Source organism: Bactrocera tryoni, unplaced genomic scaffold, assembly GCF_016617805.1.
Source record: "Bactrocera tryoni isolate S06 unplaced genomic scaffold, CSIRO_BtryS06_freeze2 scaffold_243, whole genome shotgun sequence".
Lineage (NCBI taxonomy): Eukaryota > Metazoa > Arthropoda > Insecta > Diptera > Tephritidae > Bactrocera > Bactrocera tryoni.
Window position 1 is genome coordinate 224,582 of NW_024395970.1, and position 8,939 is coordinate 233,520.

The 8,939-nt window shown below is 36.5% G+C and overlaps 4 protein-coding genes across 4 annotated transcripts; 3 read left to right on the top strand and 1 right to left on the bottom strand.

Annotated features, from left to right (window-relative positions):
* The first annotated feature begins 242 nt into the window (after window positions 1-242).
* Window positions 243-1,890, top strand: LOC120780241 (tRNA (adenine(58)-N(1))-methyltransferase catalytic subunit TRMT61A). Its single transcript, XM_040112499.1, has 4 exons — window positions 243-427; window positions 490-985; window positions 1,055-1,224; window positions 1,283-1,890. Exons 1-4 carry the CDS (start codon window positions 296-298, stop codon window positions 1,457-1,459), a joined length of 975 nt encoding a protein of 324 aa, XP_039968433.1. The 5' UTR covers window positions 243-295; the 3' UTR covers window positions 1,460-1,890.
* Window positions 1,891-2,302: 412 nt separating this feature from the next.
* Window positions 2,303-3,680, top strand: LOC120780235 (UMP-CMP kinase). The gene has a single exon (XM_040112490.1). It carries the CDS (start codon window positions 2,504-2,506, stop codon window positions 3,311-3,313), a length of 810 nt encoding a protein of 269 aa, XP_039968424.1. The 5' UTR covers window positions 2,303-2,503; the 3' UTR covers window positions 3,314-3,680.
* Window positions 3,681-4,211: 531 nt separating this feature from the next.
* On the bottom strand, window positions 4,212-5,509 carry LOC120780236 (charged multivesicular body protein 2a). The gene is made up of 2 exons (XM_040112491.1): window positions 5,039-5,509; window positions 4,212-4,952 (listed from the first exon to the last, which is right to left on the bottom strand). Exons 1-2 carry the CDS (start codon window positions 5,349-5,351, stop codon window positions 4,507-4,509), a joined length of 759 nt encoding a protein of 252 aa, XP_039968425.1. The 5' UTR covers window positions 5,352-5,509; the 3' UTR covers window positions 4,212-4,506.
* Window positions 5,510-5,697: 188 nt separating this feature from the next.
* On the top strand, window positions 5,698-8,696 carry LOC120780234 (exocyst complex component 8). Its single transcript, XM_040112488.1, has 8 exons — window positions 5,698-5,953; window positions 6,021-6,176; window positions 6,242-6,569; window positions 6,628-6,769; window positions 6,825-7,473; window positions 7,533-7,663; window positions 7,726-8,124; window positions 8,195-8,696. The coding sequence occupies exons 1-8, from the start codon at window positions 5,902-5,904 to the stop codon at window positions 8,381-8,383; spliced, it is 2,046 nt and encodes a 681-aa protein (XP_039968422.1). The 5' UTR covers window positions 5,698-5,901; the 3' UTR covers window positions 8,384-8,696.
* Window positions 8,697-8,939: the final 243 nt, after the last annotated feature.

The following is an 8,939-nucleotide window of genomic DNA, read 5'->3' on the forward strand; positions in this document are numbered from 1 at the left end:
AAGTTCAATTTACCTATTCAGAGTTAAACAAAAATACAAACAGTAAATAAAACATAAATTTTGTAAAAATTATTAATAAAATAAGTGTATTAAATAAACAGATAACTGAAACACTGAAATTTAACTCTCAAACTTTGAGTCGCCCTACAAAAGCAGCACGTGAACAGAGAACGTAAAATCTGCATACAATATCGTAAACCGGCGAAATGTCAAAATATTTGTTTACAAATTGCAGGCGGCGTGTTTTCTTTAAATTATTGAACTAAACATTTATCAGCAAGTAAGAAGTTATAATATGAGTTTCCTAAAGCCAAAAGAAGTAATTGAAGAGGGTGATACAGTTATACTTTATCTCACTGTAAATTCGATGCATGCCATTGAAGCAACACCAACAATAGTCAACAAAAAGGGCGAAACCATTGAATATGTAATTAATTATTGAATTAAATAATACTAGCTTACCTTAAATTTTGTTATTATTTCATGCAGATATTTCAAACCTCATACGGCGCGTTAAAGGTGCGCAATCTAATTGGTGTCACTTATGGTTCGCGGGTGGAACTCTCGAAAGGGTGGGCCTATGTACTGCAGCCAAATCCTGAATTGTGGACCCAAACGCTGCCGCATCGCACACAAATCATTTACACACCCGATATTAGTATGATACTCTTCCAACTCGAAGTTCGCCCTGGTTCAGTGATAGTTGAATCTGGTACTGGCTCAGGTTCACTGTCACATTATTTTTTACGTGCTATTAAACCTTATGGTCATTTGCACACATTTGACTTCCACGAAGCGCGAGTGCAACAAGCGCGTGAAGAATTCGAACGACATGGTTTAGGTGATTTTGTAACCGTTTATCATCGCGATGTGTGTCAACTGGGTTTTAGCAATGAGTTGGAAGGCAAAGCGGATGCAGTATTTTTGGACTTGCCGGCACCTCAGCTAGCGGTACCATTTGCTGCTAAAACACTTAAAACGGAAGGTAAATCTAAGTGAATGTTTGTGAGCATGGAAAATTAGAAATGTAAAAAATTCTTACATATTTTATTAGGTGGACGTTTCTGTTCATTTTCACCTTGTATTGAACAGTCCCAACGTTGTTGCATCGCTTTACAAGAACATGGATTCACAGAGATTCGTTCAATGGAAATACTACAGCAGGAGCATGTTGTTAAAACTAGAACATTGCCCGTGCTAGATTTAGAGTTCCTGAAGCACAAGGTAGCTATTAATCGCATTTATGGTATAAAAGTAAAAATAAATATTTCATCGTTTATAGAAACCCTCTTCTCAAAAATTGGATGAATCGAGTACTAATGAAATCAATGAAAAGACAGATAATTTAAAAACTCCGAAAGAAACCAAGAAAGTGCTCACATCGTGTGCGCCACCTACCCTACCAGGCCACACAGGATATTTGACATTTGCAACTCTTCCCCCAGCCTTCGTACGATAGCAAAAGTTCTTCTACAATTCAATATTAAAAATATGTTGTAGTACCATAAAATAAGTTTACAATGTATAAATTGTCAGTTGTATAAATATTTTTACAAACCCCCAAAAAACTAATCAAGATTGGCATGTAAGTTTTAATTTAATTTGATTCAGGTGATTTAGCACAATCAGAATTTGATGACACATGTTAAATGCATAATGAAAGGATTTTAAAGATTTACAGGACCGTACATCATAGTATAATTTACCTTTTACTACGATGATATTCATTTGCGACTTGGGCGTTTCAAAGGTGGTGTTATATCAGGAAGGCATGATTTTTGACAGTTAATTCTCAGGATTCAAATACATCGAATAATCTGCTTGAGTTTGTTAACTGCCCATTTATATATGTATATATTTATATTGAAATTTCAGTTTAACTAGCGGAATAAACACACCTTAAAAAGTAACATAATGTGGATACGGATATATTATTTGAAAAAAATTTTGACGTTATTTTCGTTGAGGAAAACTTTGATAAACTTCAATCTTACGTCTATCTATCAGATATCGATTTTTTATCGATTACAATTTAAATAAATTACTTCTACCAATTTTTCCAGCTTCAAACCGAATTACTGTTTTCTTAATCTATATTTGGATTTGGTTTACATGAATATAATTCTGATGAACTTTTAATTAAAGGTAAAAGTGACTTTGATGCACTTTGACCAGAGAACGTACATTTATAAATATACGTTCTCTGCAATTACAATCTTTTCAAATTGCATTCTACACTTCCGAATGTTTGCCAAAACGAGTACGCCATACATTCATATGCCTTGAAGAAAAGTATACAATACAAGGCTGAGAAACTGAAATGACGAATATCTCTTAAGCACATTGCCCTTCCGTGCCCTGTCAATAATTGCACAAGAAAAATAAAATAAGTGGAAAAGCCGCGCATCTTTCAACAAACAAGAATCGTACGAAAAAGCAACAGCAGAAAACTATATAATCAAATCAACCACTTTCAGTACACGTATACAGTTAAAACAATTTCATGCTCAACGCAGCAATTCGAAGTGGTGGCACATATCTGTATCGTGACCTGTGCAAATTTAATTACTCAACAGCTACTTCCGTCTGCCGACAATTCAATACAACACAAGAGCAGTTTCAGAAATTATCGCAGCTTTGTAGCAAATCAATACTACGTTCATTTAACAATAAATCAGTTACACACAATACCTACGTCAAAACAAATAAAATAATTATGCCAGAAGAGCAAAAACCTCAAGTTGTGTTTGTGTTGGGAGGCCCCGGCGCTGGCAAAGGCACACAATGCTCCAAAATAGTAGACCGCTTCCAGTTTGTACATCTCTCTGCCGGCGATTTACTGCGCGAAGAACGGGCACGTGAGGGTTCCGAATATGGTACATTAATAGAGAGCTACATACGCGATGGCAAAATTGTTCCTGTTGAAGTAACTTGCTCACTGCTGGAAAACGCAATGCAAAACTCGGGCAAAACTAAGTTCCTCATTGACGGTTTTCCACGTAACCAAGATAACCTTGACGGCTGGACACGTCAGATGTCGGACAAAGTCAATTTCTTATTTGTGTTGTTCTTCAACTGTCCTGAAGATAAGTGTGTGGAACGTTGTTTGGCACGCGGTCAAGCTGGTTCTGGTCGCAGCGATGATAATTTGGAGAGTTTAAAGAAGCGTATACAAACGTACAACAACGATTCATTACCAATTATCAAGCACTACGAACAAATTGGAAAAGTGCAACAAATCGATGCTAATCCAAGTGCAGATGAAGTATTCAAGAATGTGGAAAAGGTATTTGTCGACGCAGGTTTCCAATAGAAGTGCTATGTGCAATTAAGTATACGGCCATCACCTTGATTTGCAACATCATTCACGTAGAGTTAAAATATTGCGGAAATTGTTACTATTGATTATTAAATTGTATCGAAGTGGATATTAGAAAATACTTAATTTTACATACAGTCAGATATACATGTTTATAAAATGTGTGGTTTTTTCAAGTATATGTACCCAAGGTCAAGTTCTGTCTACTTGCCAATAAAGCCTATAATTTAATTTAGTCTACAACAGATTGTTTACTATTAATAATACTACTTCTTACGTTAGGGTCAGTTTGTGAATAATATGCTTATTGTATGCAATTTAGTTATAAGTCATACAAATACATATATTTAAAAATGTGTAATTTTTGTATTTTTCCAAAATTTTCACATTAATTTGGAAGGAATGATTTAATCGGCCAAATAGGCATTACTTGGAAGCGCACAAACGTTTGTACAAATTATGCATCATAATAATGACTAGCCTTTCGTATAAAAGCGAAATTTCTTTGGGGGAGGGAGCGTTGATATTAATGAAGCTCTATAAAGTAATTATTTTAGAAAAGGGACACGGGGAAGAGTACGTTCGGTGACGTCTGTCGTACATTTGTAAGATAAGGCAATACTTAAAAAAATACATAAACACAATGATTACGAATAGTTTTATCAATACATACATATACGTACATATATACTAGTAAGACAACGAGTAACTTATTAAATTAATTTAAGTTAAGAAATATTTCCCATTGTATCTGCTTCTTGTATATTTTGTATTGAGGGCATACTTACATATATAAAAATATGAGAAAATTTAATATGGGAATGCAAATTGTATAAAATACTTCAACTAAATTGTTACTGAATAAATAAATTAGAATTTTAAATGCAAACAATTAGTTTTTATAACAATTTAGACCACAGACGGAACTTTCAATTCTTCAACGTGTATTTTGAATTGTTCCGCCAAAAGGCTTACATACTTTTTATTATGTACATGAGAAAATTTTTATTTGCACTTCGCTTTTTTAATAACGTGATTGAAATGAAATTAATTCATATAAAAATTACCACCTTATTTCAGCTAATATGTGATATAAAACTTAAGGTCATATAGCAATAAAGTAAAATACTAATATTTAAAGTGTGTTGCGAAGCCTGAATGCCTGTTCAATCGTTTGCAAATAATTCCTAATCTCTTCGCAGTTTGTCCAAGCGCGCTTGCAAGTCGGCATCAGCATCGGACACTGGAGAAGATGCACCACTTCCACCAGCCGCTGCTGTGCTACCGCCATTACCACCATTGCCGCCACCACCTGCACCCGAACCTATACCACCAGCAGCTACCGCAGCCGGTGTAGTCTTAGCGCCACCAGCAATAGATAATGATCCTGAGGCAGTGGGCAAATCTCCTAATTGTTCACCTAACTGCAAGCCTAATTCATCTAACACTTGCGAAACTACTGCATCAGTCTCCTCTTCGTCACCCTCATCCTCCATCGCATCGTCAATGGCTTCATTAATCATTTCTTCTTTCATATCCATGATTTCAGATTGCTTTTCAAATTCATGTAATATCTTTTGAATTTGTGGGAGATTCAATTGGCGGTTCATATTTTGCATTGCCTTAGTAACGCCTAATGCAGCACAACAAAGAAAAGGGTACAACCATGGCAGTAATTAAATAAAATTATCAAACTTGGTCATGTTAGCAAATACTCACCGCGCATCGCTTGTGCCATGGTATTCTGTGATTTTAGGGTTTGTATTTTCAGTGAGACTGCTTGTATATTTGCCTTCATCAGCATGAATTTCTTCACATAGCGTCGTGTGCGTACCAAATCTTTGGCCATAATTTTCACTGCATCCATTTGACCTTCCTTCGCCATACGTTTTATGTCCGCAATGATCTTTTTCTCCTGCTGCTCCATTTTCATGCGTTCTCTGTCCAGATCACGCATAGCCCTATTCAGGGCGCGTTGGTTCTTGCGTAGCATCTCATCCGGTGAGATTTTTTTGCCAAACAACCAATCCATAATAAGATTTTAATTTGTTAATCGAGTAAAAAGTACGTGCACAAAAATCTTTAGCGAAGTTGGAAGGAATTTCGACTTTTCTTATATTATATTGAAAAGATGACCAAATCCAAATAAAAAACACACACAAAAACAAGAAATTACTCATCCACAAATGTCAACAGTTTACTAATGGATGTCATCACGAAAGGGAAGAGTGTGGCCAAGTTACTCTAGAAAAATGTGGTTAAACACAAAAAAATATATTTTTAAACACTATAATCGAAAATTTTGGCCGAACTCCGATTTAAAAGTGGTAAAGGTTCAGGAGAGTTTATGAATACTTTTTCTTAACTTCTTTTAAATAGTTTTAATTACGCCACCGTGTGATTGTGATGTTTATTAAAATATATTTAGTACTGGAACACACCTTTCAAAATGTCAATTGAAGCAAACAGCTGTTCATGTTTTCTTGACATCGATTTGGGGGAGTGCCGCAATTGTAAAAATATTTTTTCTGCTTGGAAATTAGTTGTAGATTTTTTTAAATCTAATATAGAATTTTGTCATAATGTCAGAAGTGATGAAAGATTTTGATAAGCCAGACTTTAGTGTGGATAAATGTGAGTAAACAGTGATACCAATTATATAGGAATAAAAAATACAATCTTTGTTTATTTGGGCTTTTAGACACCAAACAATTAGTTAAAGAATGTGTCGGCGGCGCAGACTTGCAGCAACGCAAGAAGGAGATTCAGGTTTACAGCGACCAAACATCAGCAACGCTAAAAAAATCCGTTTATGCGAATTACATGCAGTTCATTGAAACTGCAAAAGAAATTTCACGTAAATATTTATTGAAAAATTGTTACGTGTAGCTAAATATATAAAGAAAATTATATTATATGTAGATCTCGAATCGGAGATGTATCAGTTATCACATATACTCATAGAACAGCGTAATATACTCGCCTCCCTTACTGACGAAAAGTCACCAGGGAATGCGCAGAATAACGAGGAAGGCGAAGAGCAACCAACACAGGAGGATGTGGAAAACAGTCATGCTACGCGTGCTGTAAAAGAAATGGTGCAGGGTTTCAATGGCAATCTAGAGGGGAAAACTTTCCTTAACGAGGGTGCACTCATCGAATTAGACACCAATGATTACCGTCCTATACAGCGGGTATTTTTCTTTTTGTTTAACGATGTGCTTATCGTGTGTAAAGTAAAACATGACAAGTAAGTAAAGGAAGCTAATTATATGTTGTCTTGTTACTAAAAAAAATTTATCATTTAGACGGTTAGAGTTTCTTTCAGAATATGATCCTAAGAAAATTGCTGTGATCAATATCAAAGATTTAGATGGTGTACGTAATGCAATAAACATAATAACACCAGATGGCTCGAAGATTTTCCAAAGCGTTACTGCTGCGGGCAAAGTGAGTTTATGCAGAAAGTTAAAAATTATAAATAAATTATATAATTTACACGCAGACGGAGTGGATAGAGAAATTGGAAGTTGCCTTTCGCTTTGACCAACAAAAGAAAACCAATAAAAAAGGGCCTGCACCACAACCACCCAAGGCGAAACAGTCATCGCAACACCAAAACGATTCACCAAGTGACGCTAAATCATTGGCCTCCGAGCTCAGTCCTACTGATTCGCACGCTGGCAAAGCTGTAGAAAACTATGGACCCGATTGGATACATACGGCCAGCGAAGAAATACAAACACTTGTCGCACAAAGGTATTTCGAAGATGCGCAGGCGCTAATTAAACGCACCCAAGACTATATAGCGAAAGACTCTAGTTTTGTGAATGCAAAGCAAATAACGGAAAAAGTTAAGGCCTTAGAAACACAGCTGACAGACGTACTGCTGCAAGAACTTTCCAATTGTCACTGTCGTAATCTGCAAGTGACACTACGGGCCTCACGGCGTTCGCTAAAGATACTCGTCGATATTGGACGTGCACGACAGGCTTGTGGCACGCTACTCAAAGTGGCCACAATGGCGCTACGTACAGCACAGCGTGAGGCGCGACGCAACAACACTGAGATATCCGAGTTGTTCTTCTGCGATCTGACGCAAGTGGCATGCGAATTTCTAACTGCCTTCGAAACACAACCGGCGTGTGTCGGCGGTGCGTACTTTACATGTCTTTAACTAGAAATCATAAATATTCTCACAATTTTCTTACAGCACTCGTGGTGTGGTGCAATGCTGAGCTGCAGTATTTTGCCAGTCAGCTGATAAAGCATTATCTTACCAAAGGCACGCACTTGGATGCTGTAGCAAAATGCATTGAGGGCATACGCAAGCCATGCGCTAAGGTTAGTGCGGCAGATATTTTATTTTCAATATTTTTTTTTAATTTGCCTATTTCCACTGCCAGCTGACTGAAATCGGTTTAGACCTTTCATACCACCTCGAAGGTCTCTTGCGCAGCACCCTGGAGTCGCTTATCGAGGAATCACGTGTGCGTTTGCTGGAGACAGTTGGACGCAGCGAAGACACTTGGCAACCATATAACTTGCAAACCAAAAGCAATCTTAAACGTTTGCTATTAGAATTGGATGCGCTTGGCATCGATATGCGCACACATACCACCGGCGACACGTGGATCAATCTCACACAGTCCACTGTGTTGTTCACACGCCACTATCTGCAGTTGACGGCACAATGCGCACACTTGGCCAAAAGTGAGGTGCTGTGGCCTAGTTTAGAGCTGCTTTTGCGTGATATGATGATGGCGCAGCAAGCTGTAAAGCCGGTCACAGGCCTTAGTGTGGACGTAAGTCCTTTTTTATATATTTATTTTTACATTGTGTATTTATATTTAAATTTTTATTTATCTCACGCAGCCCAACTTCGTGTTGAAGAATAAGCTATACCTGCTGGAGGAATTGCTGCCAATTGCTATGGCCAATTATCGTAGCATAAGTGGTAGTGAACGTAAATGTGAAATGCTTTTGGATTTGCAGCGGCATTTGCGCAAACAGTTGGCGCCTGTGCCCAAGCAGCGTAGTGTCTATCAAACTGATGTCTTTTAGAAAGACACAGCAATTTGAAAAGCACAAAACTAAAAAATAGCTAAACTATTTTTAGGTTATAAAAACAAACTCATCGATATGCTTATTTTCGCATTACTTTGATTACACATATATTTTTTTTCATTTTATTATCATTATCTTTATAATAATTATTATTATTAATTTAAATTTATATTATATAATAATTATGTACATAAATAACCACATGAATAAATTCCAATCGATTATTTGCTGCGCTTTGTTCGCAATCCGAAATTGCATATTGTGTGCAGCGTACGATTTTCTAGTATTTTAGCTGGTTGTTGTTGTTTGCTAACAAAATTCGTTTCCTCATATTTGCAATTTTTAATTTTTGTATTTGTTTTTCGTTTTTTTTTTATTCGAATTGGCTAACAAAACAATTGCCAACAATGCACACAAACTAGCCCACAAATAAATATGTAAACGCAGTGTTGCCTTCTAACGGTTCTTATATATGTAGGTATATGCAGTTTTTCACCTTTTCTTTTAACTACATTACAGTTATGTGTATTTAAAGCAGTGTTGGTTTGGAGTA

Bases quoted from the DNA above. Each gene is read 5' to 3' on its own strand.
- LOC120780241 (XM_040112499.1), top strand. From the start codon at position 296: ATGAGTTTCCTAAAGCCAAAAGAAGTAATTGAAGAGGGTGATACAGTT. The intron at 986-1,054 runs GTAAATCTAAGT...ATATTTTATTAG, and splicing joins TAAAACACTTAAAACGGAAG to GTGGACGTTTCTGTTCATTT. The intron at 1,225-1,282 runs GTAGCTATTAAT...CATCGTTTATAG, and splicing joins TAGAGTTCCTGAAGCACAAG to AAACCCTCTTCTCAAAAATT.
- LOC120780235 (XM_040112490.1), top strand. From the start codon at position 2,504: ATGCTCAACGCAGCAATTCGAAGTGGTGGCACATATCTGTATCGTGAC.
- LOC120780234 (XM_040112488.1), top strand. From the start codon at position 5,902: ATGTCAGAAGTGATGAAAGATTTTGATAAGCCAGACTTTAGTGTGGAT. The intron at 7,474-7,532 runs GTGCGTACTTTA...ATTTTCTTACAG, and splicing joins ACAACCGGCGTGTGTCGGCG to CACTCGTGGTGTGGTGCAAT. The intron at 8,125-8,194 runs GTAAGTCCTTTT...TATCTCACGCAG, and splicing joins TCACAGGCCTTAGTGTGGAC to CCCAACTTCGTGTTGAAGAA.
- LOC120780236 (XM_040112491.1), bottom strand. From the start codon at position 5,351: ATGGATTGGTTGTTTGGCAAAAAAATCTCACCGGATGAGATGCTACGC. The intron at 4,953-5,038 runs GTGAGTATTTGC...GTGCTGCATTAG, and splicing joins CATGGCACAAGCGATGCGCG to GCGTTACTAAGGCAATGCAA.